Here is a 24007-nt window from a genome sequence, read left to right as displayed (position 1 = left end):
AAAGAAAGCAAGAGTGTAGTTACTCATATATGTTCATAATTTTGCTTTCCATAAGCAAAAGCAAAATTAGTAGGAATGCTTTCCTTCTGTAATTTCTTTTTAACAAGGTTATTCTAAGTGCCTAGTGCTAATAGCTCCACATTTTACTTACATAAAAGAGCAGTAACCCCTCTTATCGTGCCAAAGCCTCCAATTCCTTACAGCTAGCCCTACTGAGAGCTTTCAAAAAATGAAAATCATATCCATACTTTCACGACACAGAACAGTTTATTTTTGTTTATTTTTCATTCATTCATTAATTCATATTTATTGAACACTACTTTGTATCAAATACTGTATTCGGCAAGAGTATGCAGTGATGACATGGTTCTTGCCCTTCGAGTAACAACTACTCAAGACTTCCAATTCAAAAATCTCATCCAAATTAGGCTGCTTGCTTTCAGTGAAAAAAAGATAAACAACATGTTCACCAATAAGGATGCTATCAAAAAGATATCAATATTCAGCTATCTAGTAAACAATTCAGAAAAAAAGATATTAACACTTACAAATAAAAAAACTGGCATAAAATAAAAAGTTCATCTTTGTTAATGATATATTTCAAGATGAAAGAAAATAACAGTACATGCTATGTTATAAGGCCACTTCTTTTCTAATATTTTTAATTCTACTGGAATATATATTCAAAAAATGCACACTGGAAGAGACGTTAGAAATAATTTTCTTCAGTGTTTTCTAAATTTTATCATTTGTGTGCTACTTTTATGTTTTTTAATCATATCATGTATTACCTCAACTACTTGATTTTTTTTTAAACTTTTATTTAATGAATATAAATTTCCAAAGTACAGCTTATGGATTACAATGGCTTCCCCCCCATAACGTCCCTCCCACCCGCAATCCTCCCCTTTCCCACTCCCTCTCCCCTTCCATTCACATCAAGATTCATTTTCGATTCTCTTTATATACAGAAGATCAGTTTAGCATACATTAAGTAAAGATTTCAACAGTTTGCTCCCATACAGAAACATAAAGTGAAAAATACTGTTTGAGCACTAGTTATAGCATTAAATCTCAATGTACAGCACACTAAGGACAAAGATCCTACATGAGGAGTTTAAGTGCACAGTGACTCCTGTTGTTGACTTAACAAATTGACACTCTTGTTTATGGCATCAGTAATCACCCTAGGCTCTTGTCATGAGCTGCCAAGGCTATGGACGTTAAAGATCTCTACGATGAAAACTACTTGATTTTTTTAGCACATCAAAATTCCCTTTTATTGCAATTCAAATATCTGAAAACCAGAAAACCTAATTACTTGTCCTAATTATCAGGATCCAGTCCTCAGTGCTTGGTTTCACCTCACTGATGTCAGCCTTCTAAAATACATGGGAGTATCTGAAACTTACTTTTGCTTCTTTGGGTCAAATCAAAAGTATGCTGATGTCATTCAAATACACTCACAACTACAGATTCCTTATAAATTACTGATGTCAAGGCAGGAAGAACTCACTGAATAAGTTATTGAAAATATTAGTCCACAATTCTGTCTTAGCATAGACTAGTGTTCTCTATCTGCTGCATAAAATTACCAGCAAGAGCACTGTAAGAATAAGGCTTTTGCCTAAAACGGGCTATGTCACAGTCAGTCCACATCCCAGAGTTCTCAGAAGGATCCCATCCATGAACATGGGCAGTAATTACGGTGACATTTGAAAGGCTCACGTGGGGATCCACTCTGAACTACCTTCAGACCAATGCCTCTTTGTTGTTCTTCTTTAAGCTGAGAGTGTCTGTTAAGAGGCACCTCAGTTTTATCAGCCCTTCTTTCTGCAAGGAGGACAATGTCCTTATTTCTCTCCTCCTGACGGGAAGCCATCTCAGATGTTCTGGAAGATCTCACTTCTATCGGGCTGTGGAGGTGGATCTTCCAGTGGAAGGGAAGGAAATTTCGTAGGCGGGTTGAGAATCAAGTTACTAAGATCCTTTGTTAACATTTCTGAACAGGCAGGATGAGCGGCTGCTGAATCTTTCTGAGAAGACCCTGGTATCAAGGTTGGAATAAGGTCCAACAGTGGTGTAGTTATTACTTTTGGGTGTTTTAATTCCAGGGAAAGTGTGCTGAAGTCTCTAGTTGCTCCAGTCCTGAAAAGAACTAGATAGTTCAGAAAGATCCTGAAAAATCAGTCTCCAAAAGAGTGGTGAAATGAGATAACCTGCTATTTAACTTTTTTTAATGGTTCACTTAAAAAAAAAAAAAAAGATTTGTTTGACAGGCAAAGTAACAAAGAAAGATAGGGAGAGAGGAAGGGAGAGGAAGAGCTTAATAGAAACAGAGAGAGAGAGAGAAAGAGAGAACCTCCATCCACTGGTTCACTCCCCAAATGCCTGCAAGAGCTGTAGCTGGGTCAGGCGCCAGGAACTCCACCCAAGTCTCTTACATGGGTGGCAGGGGCTCAAGTACTCAGGCTGTCTTCCACTTTTTTCCCAGGCACATTAGCATGGAAGTGGATCAGAAGTGGAACAGTCAAGGCTTGAACCTACTGCACCACAACACTGGCCCCAAAATGGATTCACGTCTTAAAAGTTAAATGAATAATATAGATGGTTAACCATAAATATACATTCACTGTAAACAAAAAGATGTTACTGCCGGCGCCGCGGCTCAATAGGCTAATCCTCCGCCTGCGGCGCTGGCATGCTGGGTTCTAGTCCCAGTTGGGGCGCCGGATTCTGTCCCGATTGCCCCTCTTCCAGGCCAGCTCTCTGCTGTGGCCAGGGAGTGCAGTGGAGGATGGCCCAAGTGCTTGGGCCCTGCACCCCATGGGAGACCAGGATAAGTACCTGGCTCCTGCCATCGGATCAGTGCGGCGGCCACTGGAGGGTGAACCAACGGCAAAGGAAGACCTCTCTCTCGCTGTCCACTCTGCCTGTCAAAAAAAATAAAAAAAAAAAATAATAAAAAGATGTTACTAAATTCCCCATGAATACTACTGCTAAAGCAGGCCTGGGCCCTAGCTAGGTTTCTATTAGAAAGGGATATTACCAGTGAGTCTTCAAGGTGACTGCTGCTCTTCCCCTTATCTCGTTTGTGTTTGAAACCAATTAACTGCAAGTAATAAGGCTGCAGTCAAAATATCAGCTTGACCACCAATCAGGATGATTACAGAATGGGATTTTGTAGTTTGCACTCATGGCTTTGTGGGCATTCTAATAGCTCCCAGCCTGTCTGAGGCAGATTCTGTCAAGCAAAGCCTGCTGCATGGTGGAGGAGAAGCATGCCGGCTGAGAACGGGACTCACCACGAGGGAAGCCATGGAGAGCCCTGCTCCTACGTATGCTCCCTCCTCCCCAGCTCACCAGCTGAATCATGCACTGCTGTTTCCAATGGAAGGGAAGGAAAGTACACAGAGTAAAAATGTACTTCTGTACTTTTTCTAAGGGATGGAATTAATCTCAATTTTGTAGAAACTCTTGAGGAGTATGGGACTTAGGGTACCTGCCACCACTGTACCTCAGAATTATCCAGAGTCAGAACAATTAGAGACATTTTGATGCCAAAATCAGACTTTCTCTTATATAATCGGAAAGATTGAAAAAAGGAGTAATTTTTTTTTTTTTTTTTTGACAGGCAGAGTGGACAGTGAGAGAGAGAGAGAGACAGAGAGAAAGGTCTTTCTTTGCCGTTGGTTCACCTTCGAATGGCCGCCGTGGCCGGCGCGCTGCGGCCGGCACACCACGCTGATCCGAAGGCAGGAGCCAGGTACTAATCCTGGTCTCCCATGGGGTGCAGGGCCCAAGCACTTGGGCCATCCTCCACTGCACTCCCGGGCCACAGCAGAGAGTTGGCCTGGAAGAGGGGCAACCGGGACAGAATCTGGCACCCCGACCGGGACTAGAACCTGGTGTGCCGGCGCCGCAAGGCGGAGGATTAGCCTAGTGAGCCGCGGCGCCGGCCAAGAGTAATTTTTTGTCAGTATGTGATTTAATGTTTATTTTAATGTTTTATCAATCACTACCTAATATGATCTCATATGACACTCAAAACCATCTCTAGTAATCTGTAATGTTTCTAAGTTTTGAAAGAAAGAATTACAGGGGAAGAAGGGAGAGGAAAGAATAGGAGATGGGAAGAGGGAGGAGAGAGGGAGAGGGAGAGGGAATCTGCTGGTTCAGTCCCCAGATGGCTGCAATGGCCAGGGTGGGGTCAGGATGAGCCAGGAGTCTGAAACTCCATCCAGGTCTCCCATGAGGGAAACGGGGGCCCAAGCACTGGGGCTACCTTCTGCAGCTTTCTCAGGTGTGTGCATCTGTACCAGGGAGATGGATCAGAAGTGGAGCAGTTGGGACTCGAATTGGAGCTCATATGGAATGCTGGTGTTTCAGGTAGTGGCTTAGCCCATTGCATCACAATGCTGGCCTTCCAAATCATCATTTTTTTTTTGGTAGTGGGAGAGAATATTAAAAATCTATCATTTTAGCAGTTTGAAATATACAATATACTTGAACCATATGTGTAGGTTTAACCAACTAGGAATAAAAAAATCTTTGAAGAAAACCTGCAACTATACTAAACATGTACAAAGATTTGCTTATTGTCATTATTCTCTAACACACATAGAATGAGATCTGTTTATATAGCATTAATATTATATTAGTTAATGTAAATAGTCCAGGGAAGATTTACACTATAGAGGAGGATGTGCATAGGTTATATGTAAACACTATGACCTTTTTTGTAAGGGATTTGAGTATCCTTGGATTGAGATTTTGCTATTCATAGAGGTCCTAAAACCAATCCCCCTTGGATATCAAGGAATGATTGTACATTATTAACAGCTTAGGACATATGAAGTGTAACAGATCATCAAAACGTATTCTTCCAGTCTAATTAAAATTTTCTACCCTTGATCAACATCATCTTTTCCCCATTCCTCCTCCCTTGCCCTTACCTCTCATTATCACCTTTCTATTGTTTCTACAAGATCAACTTTTTAAGATTCCACATATATGTGAGATCACACAACACGAGTGTTCATTTTTCTGTGGCTGACTTATTTCACTGCCAGAAATGATAAACAAACTCAGTACAGCTACAGGTTACAAAATCAACAAACAAAAATCAGAAGCATTTATATATACTAACAATGAACTATCCAAAAAATGTTAAAGTAAAATTCCATTTATAATAGCATACAAAAAATAGCAAAAACTTAGAAGTAAACTTAACCAATGAAGTGAAAAATCAATACACTGAAAACTATAAAATATTGCTGAAAGAAACCAAAGAAGACACAAATTCATGGAAATATATCCCATGTACAGACTGGAAGAATTAATATTTCTAAAATGTTTACTTTACCCAAGACAATCTATAGTTATGCAATTCCTATCAAAATTTCAGTGTCTTAGAAAAAAAAAAACTCTTAAAATTCTTAGAGAATTAGGAAACACCCCAAATAACCAAAACAATCTTGGGCAAAAATCCCAAAGAGGCATTATTTTGATTTCAAAATACATTTAAACTACCATGATCGAAACAGCATGGTACTAGCACAAAAACAGACACATAGACAACAAAATCATAGCGTCCTCATGGCTGAAGACAGAGGTCTACCCTGTCCAGTGTGGGTGTGACCCTTCCAGCCATCCAGCAATGGTTGGAGCTCCCTGGGCCCAGCAAGCACACACTTTTAGATATGCCACAGAGACATATTTCAAAGATAAAAGCCGTCAGAGGAGAAAATCAACATGTTTCCACAAATGCCAAAAAATAAATGTAGAAATACAAGAAAGATGAGCAAGGACCAAATAATTACTTACCAATAATAACCTCGAATGTCAATGGTCTAAATTCTCCAATTAAAAGATGCAGACTGGCTGAATGGATTAAAAAACAAGATCTATCTACTTGCTGCCTACAAGAAACACACGTCACCAACAAAGATACACACAGACTGCAAGTGAAAGGATGGAAAAATATATTCCATGCTAATATAAAGCAAAAACAAGCAGTAATTGCCATCCTCATATGAGACAAAATAGACTTTAAGGCAAAAACTGCTAAAAGAGATAAAGGGCATTATGTAATGATTAAGGGATCAATTCAACAGGAATATGTGACTTTAGTAAATGTACATGCATCTAATGCCAGGGTGCATGTTAACGCATCTAAAGGAAAACACAGGCTCCAACACAATAATAATGGGGAACTTCAACACCCCACTTTTATCAAGGGACAGATCAACTAGACATAAAAATCAATAAAGAAACAACAGAGCTAATCTACACCATAGACCAAATGGACCTAACTGATACCATCCCACAGCTGCAGAATACACATTCTGTAATCAGTGCATGAAGCTTTCTAAGGATTGACCATATGCTAGGCCATAAAGCAAGTCTCTGCAAATCAAAAAAATCAAAATCATACCATGTATCTACTGATCACAAAGGAATGAAACTGGGAATTAACAACTTAAGAAACTCTAGAAAATATGAAAACACGTGGAGACTGAATGCTTTGGTTCTGAACAAACAATGGATCACAGAAGAAATCAAAAGGAAAATAAAAAAAAATCAAAAGAAACTCCTAGAAACTAGTAAAGATGACAACACAACACATCAAAATTTATGAGACAGAGCAAAAGCAGTGAAGAGGGAAGTTTATAGCAATTAGTGCCTACAACAAGATATTAGAAAGGCATCAAATTAAATTATCTAACAATGCATCTTATGGACCTAGAAAAACAAGAACAAAACTGAAAATTAGTAGGAGGAAAGAAAGAATTAAAATTAGAAAAGAAATAAACAAAATTGAAACCAAAATAACACCACAAAAAACAGTGAAATGAAGAGCTGTTGTTTTTTTTTTTTTTGAAAAAATTAACAAAATTGTTACACCACTGGCCCAATACACACACACACACACACACACACACAGGACTAGAGACCCAAATTAACAAAATCAGAGATAAAAAAGGAGAGACTACAATGGATACCAGAGAAATAAAAATAATCATCAGGAATTACTACAAACAGGTATATGCCAATAAACTGAAAAATTTAGAAATGGATAGATTTCTGGACACATACATTTAACCAAAAATTGAGTCAGCAAGACATAGACAACCTAAGTAGAACAATAAAGAAGACAAAGACAGAACCAGCAATAAAGACCCTCCCAACAACAAAAAAAGCCCACAGCTGGATGGCTTCACGCTGATTTCTACCAACTATTAAAAAACTAATTCAAATTCTTATCAAACTATTCAAAATAATTCAAAGAATCCTCCCAAACTCCTTCTAAGAAGCCAGCATCACCTTAATCTGAAAACCAGAAAAAGATACAACAAAGAATGAGAACTATAGATCAATATCCCTGATGAGCAAAGAAGCAAAAATTCTCAACAAAATAATATCTAATGGAATCTAGCAACTCATCAGAAAGATCATTCAGCTAGACCAAGTGAGATATATCACTGGGATGTAGGGATGGTTCAACTTACACAAATCAATAAATGTGACATATCACATCAACAAACAAGAATAAAAACCATATGCTTATCTCAATAGTTGCAGAGAAAGCATTTGATAAAAACAACATCTTTTCATATAAAAGCCTTAAGCAAACTGGGTATAAAAGGAATATTCTGCAACAGAATCAAGGCAACTTATGACACACTCACAGCCAGCATCATATTGAATGGGGAAAAGCTGGAAGTATTTTCACTAAGATCCAGAACCAGACAAGGATGTCTACTTTCACCACTGCCATTCAATATAGTTCTGGAGCCATTAGGCAAAAAAAAAAAAAAAAAAAAAAAAGAAAGGAAGAAAGAAAGAAAAGGGGGTACAAGTTGGAAAGTGGGAAGTTAGATTATCCCTGTTGGCAGACAACATGATCTTTTTTTTTTTTTTTTGACAGACAGAGTGGATAGTGAGAGAGAGAGACAGAGAGAAAGGTCTTCCTTTGCCGTTGGTTCACCCCCCAATGGCCACTGTGGCTGGCGCACCACGCTGATCAGAAGCCAGGAGCCAGGTGCTTCTCCTGGTCTCCCATGCGGGTACAGGGCCCAAGCACTTGGGCCATCCTCCACTGCACTCCTGGGCCATAGCAGAGACCTGGACAGGAAGAGGAGCGACTGGGACAGAATCCAGTGCCCTGACTGGGACTAGAACCCGGGGTGCCGGCGCCGCAGGCAGAGGATTAGCCTATTGAGCCACGGTGCCAGCCAACATGATCTTATATATAGGGGAACAAAAAGACTCCAGAAAGAGATCATTGGAGCTAATAAGAGAGTTTAGTAAAGTAGCAGCATATAAAATCAACATGCAAAAATCAATAGTCATTGTATACACAGATAATGCCATGGCTAAAAAGAATTAGTAAGATCAGTACCATTTAAGACTTCTACCTTTTATACTACAAAAAAATAAACTCAAAATGGATCAAGGATCTAAATCTATGGCCTGATACCATCAAATTATTAGAGGGAAACATCAAGGAAACTCAACATACTGTTGATGAGAATGTAAACTAGTTCAATCATTATGGAAGACAGTATGGAGATTCCTCAGAAATCTAAAAGCAGATCTACCAAATGAGCCAGTCATTTCACTCCTGGGAACTTATCCCAAAGAAATGAAGTCAGCATGTGAAAGAGTTATTTGTACCCCCATGTTTATTGAAACTCAAATCAAGTAGCCAAGTCATGGAATCAAACCAGATGTCCACCAACTTATGACTGGATAAAAAAATTTGGTATATATATACACATTGGAGTACTACTCAGCCATTAAAAGAATGAAATCCTGTCTTTTTCAACATAATGGAACATCTAGAAATCATTATGCATAATAAAACAAGCCAGTCTCAAAAAGACAAATATCAAATATCATATTTCTCTTATATGTAATAGTTAATATAGAATACAAATATACAGGAATGAAATGGACATCTTGTGACTTGATTGTTGTTTTTAGACCCTGTTTATACTCCTGGGGAACTTAATTATGCTTGTTGCAAAACTTAAAGAAAAAAAAGAAGGAAGAAGGGGAATTGAGGGAAGGAGAAAGGGAGGGAGGAAAGTATGGTTATCTTTTTAGAATTTACCTATGAAGTGCATGAAATTTGTTCTCTTTATGTTAATAAAAACTAAAAAAATAAAAATAAAATAAAAATAGACACACAGACCAATGGAATAGGATAAAAAACTGAGAAATAGCTTCAAATATTTATGGAAAAAATTTTTGACAAAGGTGTAAGAAACACAATGTGGGTTTCTCTTCAACAAATAGTGATGTGAAAACTAAATATCCGTATGCAGAATAATGAAACTGGGTTCTCATCTCATACCATATATAAAATCAATTCAAAATGGATAAAAGGGGTCAGAATTGTGGCACAATGGGTTGCGCTGCCACCTGTAACACTGGCATCCCACATGGGTACCAATTTGAGTCCTGGCTGCTCCACTTCCCATCCAGTTCCTTGCTAATATGCCTATGAGAGCAGCAGAAGATGGCCCATATGCTTACCCCCTGCCACCCAAGTGGGACACTTGGAAGAAGTTCCTGGCTCCTGGCTTCAGCTTGGACCAGCCCTGGCCATTGCAGCCATCTGGGGAGTGAACCAGTGGATAGAAGATCTCTCTCTCCCCCATTTTCTCTGTAACTTTGTCTTTCAAATAAATAAATATTTAAGAAAAAATGGACAAATGACTTAAATCTAAGACCTGAAATTGTAAAGGTACTAGAAGAAACCATGGTAGAAAAGTTCTATGACATTGCTCTTGATAATGATTAATTAGCTAGGACTCCGCAAGTACAGGCAACAAAAGCAAAAACAGACAAATGTCATTGTATCAAACTATAAATCTTCTGCACAGCAAAAGAAACAATTAACAGAGTGAAGAGACAACCCACAGTTTGGGAGAAAATATTTTCAAATCATAATCTGATGAAGAGCTAATATCTAAAATCTATAAGGGACTCAACTCAATAACTAGAAAACAAACAATCCAGTGGACAAATGGGGTGGATATTGTGGCACAGCAGATTAAATTGTACCTTGCAACACTTGCATTCCATACAACTGCCTGGGATCAAATTCTGCCTCCATTGATGCTTCAGTTTCCTGCTAATGTGAACTCAGAGGGCAGCAGATGCTGGCTCAAGTACTTGGGTCCCTGCCACCTACATGGGAGACCCATGGTCCTTGGCTTCGGCCTGGCCTGGGCAAAGATTTGAGCAGACATTTCTCAAAACAGGAGACATGAATGGTGAACAGTTACACGAAAAAAAAAATGCTCAAATCATTAATGATCAAGAACATGCAGATTATAGCCACAGTAAGATATCACTTCATACTTATTAAAAAGAAACATGGTAATAACAGTGGGCAAGGATGTGGCAAAAAGGGAACCATTGTACACTCCTGGTGGGAACATGAATTAGTACACCCCTTTTGAAACCTATATTCTTTTTTTTTTTTGGACAGGCAGAGTGGTCAGTGAGAGAGAGAGAGACAGAGAGAAAGGTCTTCCTTTGCCGTTGGTTCACCCTCCAATGGCTGCCGCGGCCAGCAAGCTGCAGCCGGCACACCGCGCTGATCCGATGGCAGGAGCTAGGTGCTTCTCCTGGTCTCCCATGGGGGTGCAGGGTCCAAGCACTTGGACCATCCTCCACTGCACTCCCGGGCCACAGCAGAGAGCTGGCCTGGAAGAGGGGCAACCGGGACAGAATCTGGCGCCCCGACTGGGACTAGAACCCGGTGTGCCGGCGCCACAAGGCAGAGGATTAGCCTAGTGAGCCGCGGCGCTGGCCGAAACCTATATTCTTTAAAAAACATTCAAGTTGGCCTCTGTGATCAATCAACAAAGCTTTGCCATTTTATCAAGACTTTAGTAATCAAAGAAATTACACTGCATTAGCTTTCTAGAGAGATGTTTTATATGAATAAATCATATGTAAGTTAGCACTATTCAATTGTACAGAATGAATAAAAGCTAGCCTTTGTACTACACAATTGACTGCCCAGTTCAACTTGAATTGATACGGTTATTATTGATAATTTCAGGGAATTATTTTCAAGACTGCTTTCTTGTTATGGTCTGAATGTTTGTGGCCCCCTCAAGTTATAAGTTAAAGGCCTTACCTACAAGGTGATGGTATAAGGAGGTGGGGCCTTTGAAAGATTAGTTTGTGAGAGTAGCGCTGTTATGAATGGGATCCTCAGCCTGTGTGTCCCTTCCACCACGTGGGGATATAGCAAGAACTTGCATCGATCTTGGACCACACTGCTGTCCATGAGGAGCTGGCCCTTAAAAGACACAAGGCACTGCTGATGCCTTGATCTTGGATGTCACAGCCTCCAGAACTGTGAGAAATAATTTCTGTTGTTTATAAGCCACCTAGTTTATGGTAGTTTGGCATGGTATTCCAAACGGAGTATGATACTTTCCTTGTTAATAATTCTATTTTAAAGGTCATTTTCTTTGCTAAGGGCAGATAAGACTCATATGCCTGTTAGTGTATTTATACCTCTGTGCTGCAAGCGTAGCTCTTCCAAAGCAAGCACCTCCAGAGAGCCCCTCTTCTGTGCTGGCTAGGATTTTACAAGGATTAATCTGTCGTCATTTCATACAACATCAGACAGACACATGCAGAAGCAAGGGGCCACTAGTCTTGGAAATCGTCAATCAGAATTACTAGTCTTTATTAGACACACTAGAAAAGACTTTAGAAGCTTAACATCTACCATGAATGAGTAAGTTCTCAATGGTGGAAGCATTTTGTGTGCGAGTCCACGAGATTCTTCTGCACTTACTATCGTTTTTCTTTAACTGATAAACAACAACCGTTAGCACACTGACTTGACAAAGCAGAATTCAGAAAAGGGAGTCCTGAAGACGGAACTCATAAAGTTCAGAATGAAGGCAAAGAAGGCTGGAACAGGGTTTCTATTTGAGAAAAGTCTCTGAAACAACTTACTTGTGAGGAAGAAGGGATTATTAGCAACTATTTGGTGATTCTGAAGCAGAAAATCTATTTAAGTTTCTAGAATTCAAGGCTCTTAAAATGGTTCTTCTCACTACCAACATGGGTCTTGACTTCCCCAGTATTAAACAGGTAAAAAGAGGCAGAATGAGGTTTTATATTCCCTTCCAACTGGCTGCTTTGAATGGTTCCAGTTGCTAAGTGCCATCACACTCAGCAGCCATTTCAAGGACTGCACAAAGGGCTGAGACCCCACTGCTTTTTGGAGGATGGGTCAGGGAGACTCCTCTTAACATAATAAACCAAGGCAAATACCTAGACATGCAATGTCTTCACTGTAACACATAGTATGGGCTTTGGAAGCAAAAGGTTGGTATTCAAATCCTTCATCACTTAACAGTTTGGAGACCTTGAGTATGTTATATTTAATTTTGCCCTAACTTCGCATCTGTAAAATGGCATTAGCTTACTAGTCTGCAAAATGGAATTAATAATTACAATTTACCCACTGAGTTATTTAGGATGAAATGAGATGTTGCATGAAGAACTTTAAGCACAATGATCGACACAGAATAATTCCTACAAAATCCTAGTTCTTTATCTTGGGACCAATTCTGCCCCCAAATTATTAGGAAGTCAGCTACTAAGGGCAGATGTGGCACAGTTGATTAAGCTACCTCTGGGACACCTGTATCCCATACTGGAGAGCCTGTATGAGTTCTGGCTGTTCTACTTCCAATTCAGCTTCCTACACACCCTTCCTTGCACACCCTGATAGCAGCAAATGATGGCTCAATTACTTGGGTCCCTGTTACACATGTGGGAGACTCAGACGGAGTTCTAGGCTTTGGCTTGACCCAAACCCAGCTGTTGCGGACATTAGGGGAGTGAAGCAGCAGATGGAAATTCTCTATCTCTATTTCTCTCTCTGCCTGTAAGTAAATAAACAAACATTTAAAAAAATTGAAATCTAACTAGCTATGAGACCTCTAGAGGCATGGCAGAGCTGTTTTCATTTTATCTGAATACAAAAGATGGCCATTAAAAAACACAGGAATGCTTAAATCTGTTCTTTGAATTTTCAACAATAATGATATAAATATTTTTATCCTGATTTAATGACAAAAATCTGTTCTCACTTAGAATTTGGAGAAAGGATAAACTATGAAAAAGTAAACTTCTGGGCTTCTTTCATTTTGTTTTTCAACCACTCCAGTTGATAGAGATACAGAGATCTCTTCCTAAACATAAATAAACAACTGTCACTTGCCACATGGTTCTATCACTGCTCTACTTAAGCAACAAGTCAAAAGACTGCCAGTTTCAAACCTTCAACCAACTGAGTGACAAGTTCTAATCTTAATTGTATGAAACAGCGCAGTGTTCTTACCAATTAGCATATCACACTCTGGGAATGGCTGGGCAGCATTCTTATGAGGTGCTTGCTGCTATTACTAGCAACAGAGATGCCTTGCAAAGGCAACCAGACTCATGGTTCACTGACCTCAATGATATTCTGGCAGACTTAAACTCTGCTGAAAGAATAACTAATGGAAAAGATATATTATCTTATTGAGTTAATGCAGTTTAAGATAAGGCAGGTAGGACAGCCTCAAAGGAAAAAAAGACTAAGGAAGTTTACTTGCTTCATGCCACAAAAAGAAGGTTCCCTACAGTCATTTTTAACTTGTTTCTGAAAGAAATTTAGTCACTTAAAATACACACACACACACACACACACACACAGATACTTCAACAACCATGGGAAAATGAGATGAAAAGATAATGCACATTTCCTCACAAACTTTCTGAAGTCCCCTGATATCTATATGTATCTAACTTACATACTTGTATCTATCTATGCTCCTCTGCCTAAAAGTTGCCAATAGTGTATGAGAAGTTTGCTCAAAAAGGGAATACTGTCAACATTCTCTAAGCACATGGCTGGAAGTTTGTTCTATTTTCTTAATAAGTTAGTACTTTCTCCTAATTTAGAACTTCCTTCTAGCCTAAAGAATCCCAAAGAGCTTAGAAGAGCTTCTTTCACGGGCATGAAACAAGAAAACAGAGGAATAGAAAACAGTGACAAGGCAAGGCTTAATTTCATCAAATTTACTAACGAGCTAAATGCCAACGTCTCTTTTCCCCATTCCCTCATAAACTCACAACCCCACTCTTATGTTCCTCTTATTCCTTCACTACATGTCGCATCTCTTTGAAAGAGACAGCCAGGAGAAGGGTATGAAACTTTAATTCCTTGAGAATCCCTGAGAGAGGGGACTAAGCAGGTGTGAGATCATGATGGCACACCTACTCAGAATCTCAAGTCTTACTCCACCCCTCCTCCATTATAAAAGTTTTAAAGAACCCAAAATGGTATTTATGGAAAAACAAAAAGAGAAGAGGCACTTTAGGTGTGAGTTTAAACCCCAAGACAAAACGAGAGGCTCCAGAGAAGGCCCCATGGATAAGGATTAGCTCTCAATACAGATGTAGGAATTTAATGTTAAGTAAAGAATAGAAACTTCAAATACTGATGATCATGTGTTGCTACTAGTAGATGTGAATCGTGACTTAACAAAACAACTTCAATTCTATCATTCTGGGCGCATACTGAGATTCTCAAAGAAACAAAAATAAAAGCTAAGGACAGCTTACTTCACATTTAAATTATTCATATGAAATGACTACAGTGCTTTTCAGTCATCTTAAAGCTTATGGTTAACTTAATACAATAATACCCTTGTAATTTGATTGTAAAGAGAAACTGTAAATTAGCTGACCTGTGACAGCCTTATTTCCTGATAATTACATAATAAGCTTTCCAAGAAAGAAAAATGCCTACTTTGAAACAGAACCTAGAAGCAAGGTATCATAAAGAGATTCACTAAATGTGTAAACCACTCTCCCTATTATCTATTTAATACTTTGAGAACAAATTGCTCCTAAAAAGCCTGCAAAACCTTCAAGAGAAACACCTACCGAGACTTGTCTGAGCAGTGTCCCAGCAGAACCACTAATCTTACCCACCAGCTCAGCTGGACTTGAATGCTGCACACACAGACTCTGTTTCATCTCAGCCATCAACCCTGAGCAAGCCATTGTTCTTTATCTGTACATTGCTTATGCATTTCCAAAAATGTCCTTCCTAAAGCAGTAATCAATAGTCTTTCAGAGACAGACTCTTGGTCCTTGCTTATCTAAAGCTTGCCTTTTAGGGCCAAACCAATGTATAACAATAAGTGAAAATTTACTGTCATGGAACACACAGGTTCTGGACAGAATTTAGCCACTTTGGAACACTTCCAAGAGTCAGTGAAAATCGTTCAGCTTGTCTCCTGGGCCTATGTCACCCATATTCTGTCCTAAATAAAACTAACTTACTTAAATTTATTTTTTTATTTATTTGAAAGGCAGAGTTACACACACACACACACACACACACACACGGAGAGAGAGAGAGATCCTCCATCTGCTGGTTCACTCCCCAAATGGCTGGAACAGCTGAGGCTGGGCCAGGCAGAAGCCAGGAGCCCGGAGCCTCTTCTGTGTCTCCCACACGTGTGCAGGGTACTAAGCACTTGGGCCATGTTCTGTTGCCTTTCCCATGCCATTAGCAGGGAGCTGGATGGGAAGTAGAGCAGCAGGGACTTCAACTGGCACCCATAGGGATGTTGGTGTTGCAGGCAGAGGCTTAACCTGCTATGTCACAATTCCAGCCCCCTTAATAACTCTTATATTAATCTTTTTACAGTGCTTGTTTATTTCTGCTGATGCTTCCAATTATTACACAGTAAAGAAAAATATTCACAATCTTATATATTTCTGTCCTTGGAATATATTTACATCTTCAGTTTCTTAAATAATATATTTAGGGTTAAGTAAATCAATTTCAATTTTATTCATGAATATTTAAAAATTAAAGTACTATTAATGATATGATCCAAAATGAATCACAAAATAATCATTAATATTTTGCATTTTCAGAAACAAATTTCAGCCTTGATTATTATTAAGAGGATGGTGATCTTCCAAATGAAGAGAGGATAATTCTGTTCCATTGAAAATATAAAAGCTGCGATGGGATAGGTTCAAAGCCCACAAAATCATAAAATATTTAGAAGTGAGTGCTCAAAAATGTGCTGATAATCTCAGAATTAGAGATCCTACATTGGTATTTGAAAGAAATTGCTAAAGAATAAGTAAAATAGGCCGGTGTCACGGCTCACTAGGCTAATCCTCCGCCTTGCGGCGCCGGCATACCGGGTTCTAGTCCCGGTTGGGGCGCAGGATTCTGTCCCAGTTGCCCCTCTTCCAGGCCAGCTCTCTGCTGTGGCCAGGGAGTGCAGTGGAGGATGGCCCAAGTGCTTGGGCCCTGCACTCCATGGGAGACCAGCATAAGTACCTGGCTCCTGCCATCGGATCAATGCGGTATGCTGGCCGCAGCGGCCATTGGAGGGTGAACCAACGGCAAAAGGAAGACCTTTCTCTCTGTCTCTCTCTCTCACTGTCCACTCTGCCTGTCAAAAAAAAGAATAAGTAAAATAAATCATAGTTTTGTGGAACAGGTAAAATTCTTAAATAATTATTTCAAGAGAATATAAAAGCCAGAAATAATATGTTAGGGGGGAATTCAGATCTTGACATCATAAGTGACAATTATATCTGCTACAAAATCATTGAGAACCATTGTTAAGTTAGAACTGAATGAATCAGTGGTATCACCCAAAACATCCTTCTTATGTTTCAATGAAGAGTGTAACACATACAGTAAAATGAGATGATGTTTCGTTTTGGCTGTAATGATATATTTATCTTTTGTACTAACAAACTATATTTCTTTTTTTTTTCTCCAGTATGCAGTTAAGAGGCAGCTATAACACAAATGCAAACAAACAAAACAAGAAAAGGATAAGAGAAAGGACAGAATATTACTTACGTCTAAATAATACTGCTTACTTGTTTAGATTATAATATAAAATTTATAAAATAAAGGACACTGGAATTTTAAAGTTAGAATTACATAGAACAAAACTATACATGATTATTTCCTCTTACCAATTATCAACCAATATCTATTTTTGAAAACTGTTAGTCAACGATCATTGGTTGCAAGGAATAGAAGCCTACTCAATTAGCTAAGTGAAAAGGGATTACCCAAGAACAACAAGGGAAGTGCTAAGAAGCAAACAGCAGGAAGTACAATCCTATCAAAATGGGAAACCATCCCTTTGTTTCTTTCTATAGAATTTTACAATTTAGTTTTACCTTCATATAAGAGTATCTGGTCTTATAATAATAATTAAAAAGATTTTCTAATTACTAAAATGATATATGTTATAGGGCAAGCATACTTAAGGATGACCAGTGACTGAGTTAGAATCCAGACCCACTAGAATACAGAGGTGGAGAGGTCAACTATCAGTTCCCATCACCACACAGCAGGGAATCCTATTGGCACAACCTGGTTTAAAGCACAGTTTCCTAGAGTCAGGTGAACACCCGGGTCTGAACAGACATGTATGTTGTGAACACACATGTGTGTCTGCAAGTGCATAATTATGTTTCAATATGCACATGTGCTTAGGGGGGAAGGAATATACTTTCCCAGGGAGTTGAATTTAATTTTGGGGACCCAAAGAATTATCGTTCAGAGTGATGAACACTCTAGAATCTGTATTTTATTTAATAAATAATATATCAAAAGTGATGGTTAATTTCTACCATTAAGTACAGAGCCACATGAAGCCATGCTAGGTATGTGTTCTATCCAGAACAACGTCTGTCCTGCCATTCAGAATCTTGGAGGTGTCATGCTGTACATTAATCTGAAGTAGGTACTGAAATAAATTCCTAAGAATCTTAGCCAGAACCTCCTCCCAGGCACAGTCCTTCTTGGCAGCAGACTGGCTAAGTGACAGATCTGTCTCTCGACCCCAAAGTTGAGACCGGGAAAAGGCGCCAAAGAGGACCTTGTGCGTGCGCAGGACTCAGCACCCGTACAAGGAAGACAGACAGTAGCTTTCCTTCACGCAGCCAGCAGGAGCTCTGTTTCCGGCCTACCTTTCCTGAGGGAGCTCGCAGGGGGCGGGGGATGCCCTCCGGTGCTGGCCTCCGGCACTAAAGGGCCTTGGTGGCCCCGCCCCGGGAATGGAACAGCGCCTCCCTTGGAAGCCAAGAGCTCCTTCTAAGAATCCTTATTATTGTTATTATCGCCTTATGCTGGAGGTTGTCTGAAAATCAATCCTTCCTGTGCTCAGTAATTAAAACAAACAGGAAGCTGGGGAGGCTGGTTCTGGGTTCCTCCTAAATAAACCAGAAACAAGGAAATCTTGGGAACCAGCATGGGCGGCAAAGTCTTAAGGCCATCCCTTCATTACTTGGATAGAACACAAATTTGTATGTGTGTGTGTCTCAAATAATGATTTGGTAGCTGTGACCTAAAATAATGAAAAACTATAATCACATTCTGAAATACAGAAAAATGTCTTAACAGATGTTTGCCCTCCTACCTCAGGAAACAGAAGAATGTGGAGTGTGTGTATTTTGCTGCCTCCTGGGACCCTGACCACGAGCCACGAGCAGAGACTGGCCCTGAAAGGTTGAAAGGGCCTGCACCACTGCACGGCATCTTCCCTCTCAAAGTGGGCTCCCACCACCCTCTGGTGGGGGCCTGGGCTATAAAGGGAGTCAGACAATATTTGAACTGCTTCAGTTTTACTTTATGTAAACTGTGGGGCATACATTAGCTGTAAACATAACAAAATAAACACAGCAATATTGTGGAGCAGAAAAAAAAAGAATCTTAGTTTGATTATTTCTATACATGTGTGTGTATACATTGCTATAATTATGTCTTTTTTTTTAATTCCAGAAAATTTTCATGTATTAACTCAATTTATACTCAGCAAACCTATCTGTTCTCCTTAATGCTTGTCCTTAGGGACAAGTTTTCCCTTAGGGGAAACTAGTTTACCGGAACTTAACTACTGGGGTTCTACCAAAGCCTAACCTATCTGGGAGAAAGGAAATATTCAACTCAAGCTCACTAATAGACTGAGACATGGGTCAGGCATTCTGGCAAAATGGCGTAAGCTGCTGTTAAGACACCGGCATCCAATGTCCAACTGCCATCCCAGCTACTCCATGCTTCCAATCCAGCTTTCTAGCAATGTGCCTGGGAGCCAGCAGATGATGGCCCAAGTATTTGGGTTCCTGCCACCCACTGTGGGAGACCTGGATGGAGTTTTTGGAGTTTCTGGCTCCTGGCTTTGGCCTGGCCCAGCCCTGGCTGTTGCAGGCATTTGGGAAGTGAATCAGGAGATGGAAGATCCCTTTTTTTCTCTCTCCACCCCTCCCTTCCTCTCCTTGTGCCTTTCAAATAAATCAATAAGTTAAAACAAAGATTGAAGCTTAATCATAGTACTACAGAATGTGCCTTCCCCAAACACTATCATATCTACAGGGCTGGTAAACAAAAACAAGGGATTACAATTAGAAAAACTGCCTGTTTAAGGAGTCTAAACACAACAGAGGAGACAAAAATGAGGAACACTAGAGGAAATTTTAGTATCTGATACCAAAGTTACAGCTAACAGTAAAACAGCCTGACTCGTAGCCAGAGCAACATTAACTCTCGCACAAGCAGACTATTCATTCAGATCTTTTTAATGTATTATATGTGCCTTTCAATAAAATAATTGCAAAGGATGTTACAAGGCAAAAAAAGAGTACAATCTAGAAACAAAGGAACAATTAGAACTAGACTCAGATAGGACAAAGATTTAGGAATATTCAGAGTAAGAATTTAAAATAACTGAGAGATGAAACGCTAAGGAAAAAATCAAGAGGAAATGCCAAATATCAAAACCACTGTAACAGAAATGAAGAATCCCTTTAATGGCCTCATCAGTTGATTGGAAAGAAATTGTGAACCTGAGGATGTGACAATATTAACTCACAAAATTGAATGGAGATTAAAAAGAATGTAAAAGGTGGAACAGAGTATCTAAGAACTGTGGGAAAATTGTAAAAGATAGCCATATAATTGAAGGGGATGTCAGAGAAGAAGAGAAGAAATACTGAAATTAGAATGTCTGAGAATATCCCAAAATTAATGACCGACAGCAAACCATAAATCTATCAAATTCAAGAATCCCCATCCCCTTTCCCAGATGCAATATTCTACACCTGGGAATATCATAGTCAAACTGAAGAAGCTGGAGGAGGGGAGGCATGCCAGAAACCAGAAACAAATCCAGACAAACACAGTCAACAGATTTGTGACATTGACAAATCAATGTGGTGGAGAAAGGCTCGTCTTTTGAACAAATGATACCGGGACAACTGGATATTCATGTTAAAGGGGGTGGTGATGCAGGATCTATCCACAGTTCCCACATCTTTCACAAAAGTTAACTCAACAAAGACCATGGACCTAAATGTAACATGCAGAACCAAAACACTTCTAGAAGATAATAAAGGAGAAAATGCAGGTCACCGTGGGTTTCGGAGTGAGTATTAGTTGTAACATGAAAAACATCAACCTTAAAAAAAATCTGAGACGATGGACTTCATTAAAGCTAAAAACTTCTGCTTTATGAAGGACACAAATATGAGAATGAAATGCAAGCCACAGATGGGAGACTATAAATTCAAAACTTGCATCTGATAAAGGTTAGTATCCAAAATATAAAAAGAAAAACTCTTAAAACTCAACAATAAAACAAACAACTCAATTATAAAATGGGCAGATCTTAATAGACACCTCACCAGAGAAGACATACAGATGGCAAATAAGCATAAGAAATGATGCTCAACATATTATGTCATTAGTGAAGTGAAAATTAAAATAGGATATCACTATATGCATATTAGAGAAGATAATATCTGAAACATGACAACACCAAATGCTAGGGAAGACACAGAATGCAAAACTATACAGTCATTATTATGATCTGATTGTGTGAGTTACCATTCTCTCCCCCTAAATTCGTATGTTAAAGTTTTGTATTAGGAGGTGGAATCTTCAGGAGACAATGAAGTTTACAGGAGGTCAGGAGAGTGGAGCCCCATTTTGGGATTTTATTCCCTTACAAGAAGGGGAAGGAACGTGAGAGCTTCTGTTCTCCACCATGTGAAGATAGAGCTAGAAGCTGACCAACCATAAGCCAGGAAGATGACTCTTTCTAAGAACCAAATCTGCTAGAACATTTCCAGCCTCCAGGAACATCTGATAAACTATCCAGCTATGATATTTTGTTTATAGCTGCCTGAGCAGACCAAGATAGCCATTTTGGAAGACAGGATAGCAGTTTCTTATGCAGGTAAACATAGCTTTACTATTTGATCTAAAAATCTCACTCCTAGAAACTTCTCAAATGAAAACTTAGGCCAACATAAAAAAAAAAAATGCATATTAGCTATATTCACAGTTGCCCTTAATTGGAAGCACTCAATAAGTGAATAGAAAAATGTGATACATCCATAAAATTCAGCAATAATAAGAAGCAAGTTTTCAAACCATAGAAAAACATGCAGCAACAGGAAGGAAGGAAAGAAGGGAGGGAGGAAGGAAGGAAAGAAGGGAGGAAGAGAAGGAGGAAGAAAAAGAAGAGCACATAGTGTATGATTTGAACAATATGACATTCTAGAATAGAGATAAAAAGATTAGTGGTTGCCAGAGATGAAGTGAGAAGGGGAGGGACAAACAGGTGTAGCACAGTGGATTTTTAATGCAGTAAAACTACTCTGTATGATTATGTAATAATGAATATATTACACACTTGGCAGAAATCAGAGAACTTTACAACACAAAGAATGAACCCTAAAGTGAAATATGGACTTTAGTTAATATACCAATACTGGTTCATCAATTTAACAACCCCCACAGCAATGCAAATATTAATATCAGGGGGAACTAGGCCACGGTGGCCTGTGTGTGTATGTGTGTGTGTGTATGTGTATGTGTGAACTGTCTATACTTTTTGTCAATTCTGTAAGCCCAAATTGCTCTAAAGAATATATACACACATATATTTAAGTAATATTTTATCTTCTTTGCATTCCCTTTATTTCCTGAGTTTTTTAGCAATAGCTGTTCAATACTTTTTATTTAAGAACAATTATGCCAAAGCAAATGAACAAATTTGGTATCAACAGAAGAACAACATCATCCAGATGAAATCAAATCCAGAAAATTCTGATCTCCGACACTGCTGTCTCGTTAACATAATCTCTAGTACTTCTTTCTCTTGTCCTATATTAATTTAAAACAACACTATCTCCCTTTGGAATTGCTTTCTGGGGAAAATAAATGAGAAAAGCTCTTTAACAATTAAAAAAGGATGATAACCTAGTAACTGCTAGCTACTTTTAAGGAAAAGATAAGGGTTTTCCTTTGACTGAAGAGAGGGCTAGACCAGGAAAGGAGTCTATGAAACCTTTAACCAATAAAGAAAGGCTAAACTGCTTGAAAATCAGAAACACAAGAAGGGCATCTGTCAAATCAAGGGCCTTTTTAGTCCACCTGTAAGGGTACATGGAGAAACAGCTTAAATTAAATAAAGTATGAGCCAGAGGTTACCTGAGACGTCTAAACCTGGGAAGAAACTTGTTCTGCGTGGATGAACTTAATTTCTCCTTCTTGATGTTTTTAAGTTCATAACTAAGAATCTTTTAGTCAATATTGACATAATGGCTATAATTTGATTTAAGCAGAAATATAGCTTTTCCAAAGTTCACTATCTTTCATAGTAAACAGATACAAAAACAATCGCCTTTTTATATACCAGTTTCTTGTTCTTACCTAACTTGCGGACTTGTAAAGTTTAAAAGAAACCAGACTGATTATCAAGTTCCTCTCCTGATGTACATTTGATGACATTTTCAGTTGTTTGATAAAAATCAAGCATGGTTCAGATTGGTCTTAACAAAAAAGAAAACAACTCTTCTAACAACATTAATGGTTTAATGAGAATGGCTTTGATGTAATAATATCTTATATCCATTAATAGACTGAAACTATTAAGCCCACCTAAGTAGCTTGTAGCAGTAGGTGCATTCTAGCAATGTGTGCTTTCTTTCATGCCAGCATGACAGGACACAAAGATTTATGAGTATTTCATACTGAACTTATTATTTAAAAAAACTCAAGAACAGGTGTCTCAGGAGATTTGGGATTGCATAAGTGAGCTTTCTTTGTGTTAAAGGATGCTAAGAATGTATTTAAAATTTTAATTGAAGGATGCCAGGCAGCAGAGGCAATTGCTTAAAATGCTAAATAAAGCCAGCTGGCAAAAAGGGCAAGCTCCCCGGTGGTGGTGGTTACAGCTGTGTACCATCATGCAACAATAACACAAAAGCTCTCCATTTCTGGAGCTGTTTCTACATGGTGGGCTGTGGCCTCTGCTCATTATTTCTGGACCCTGCGTTTAAGCTACAATAGCTCTACCCAAAGTGAAGAAAAAATAACTTTTTTAATATTTACCACCTTAAATTATCTATGGTTAACATTTCTTAATTTAGGAGAAAGTTGACTGCATTGTTCTTATTGTTCAGTGATAATGGTCAGTGAGAAGAAGCAAATTCTTCCATTCAGTGCTGCCAGGGAAACCAGGTCCAAACCTCTTTCTGAATTGAATAATGACTGTCAGAAAGAAAAAAATGCATTGTCTCACATTTCATTGACAAGAGATTATAAAATGATGAGTTAAAAATAAAGTCTGAGCTCTTATCTTCTCTTTATTTCTTTCTAAACAGAGAGAGGATGAAAAGAGAAAGAGCCTTTAAAAGTCCACAAATTGGACAGAGGTTTTCTGTAAGCTTCTCTTCTCTTCCCTGATACAAAATAGTTTTGAATTATTTAAAATAAACTAAGTAAACACAGAATTGGACAAAAACATACTATGTTTTACTTAAAAAATACCTTTAAAATGCTAGTTTGTCCCTAACATCAGATAATTCTGTCAAAATACAGCTTTGTGGACCCTTTAGCCCCTCTCTC

The 24007-nt window shown here is 38.8% G+C and overlaps 1 protein-coding gene across 13 annotated transcripts in view; it reads right to left on the bottom strand.

Annotated features, from left to right (window-relative positions):
• The window catches only part of FUT8 (fucosyltransferase 8), a 296071-nt gene that overhangs the window by 29274 nt on the left and 242790 nt on the right, over positions 1-24007 (bottom strand). The window contains exon 9 of one of the 13 annotated variants that reach the window (XM_089322517.1): positions 1768-2158. The exons of the other annotated variants lie outside the window; for them this stretch is intronic. Coding sequence (XP_089178643.1) covers positions 1884-2158 — 275 coding nt within the window. The 3' untranslated portion in view covers positions 1768-1883. Of the gene's footprint in view, positions 1-1767; positions 2159-24007 lie in introns of those variants that run through there. 13 annotated transcript variants of the gene reach the window in all.

This window comes from Oryctolagus cuniculus, chromosome 20, assembly GCF_051225735.1.
Source record: "Oryctolagus cuniculus isolate XC-2025 breed Fujian yellow rabbit chromosome 20, ASM5122573v1, whole genome shotgun sequence".
In the NCBI taxonomy this organism is placed as follows: Eukaryota; Metazoa; Chordata; class Mammalia; order Lagomorpha; family Leporidae; genus Oryctolagus; species Oryctolagus cuniculus.
This window is presented reverse-complemented; position numbering and strand designations above follow the sequence as displayed.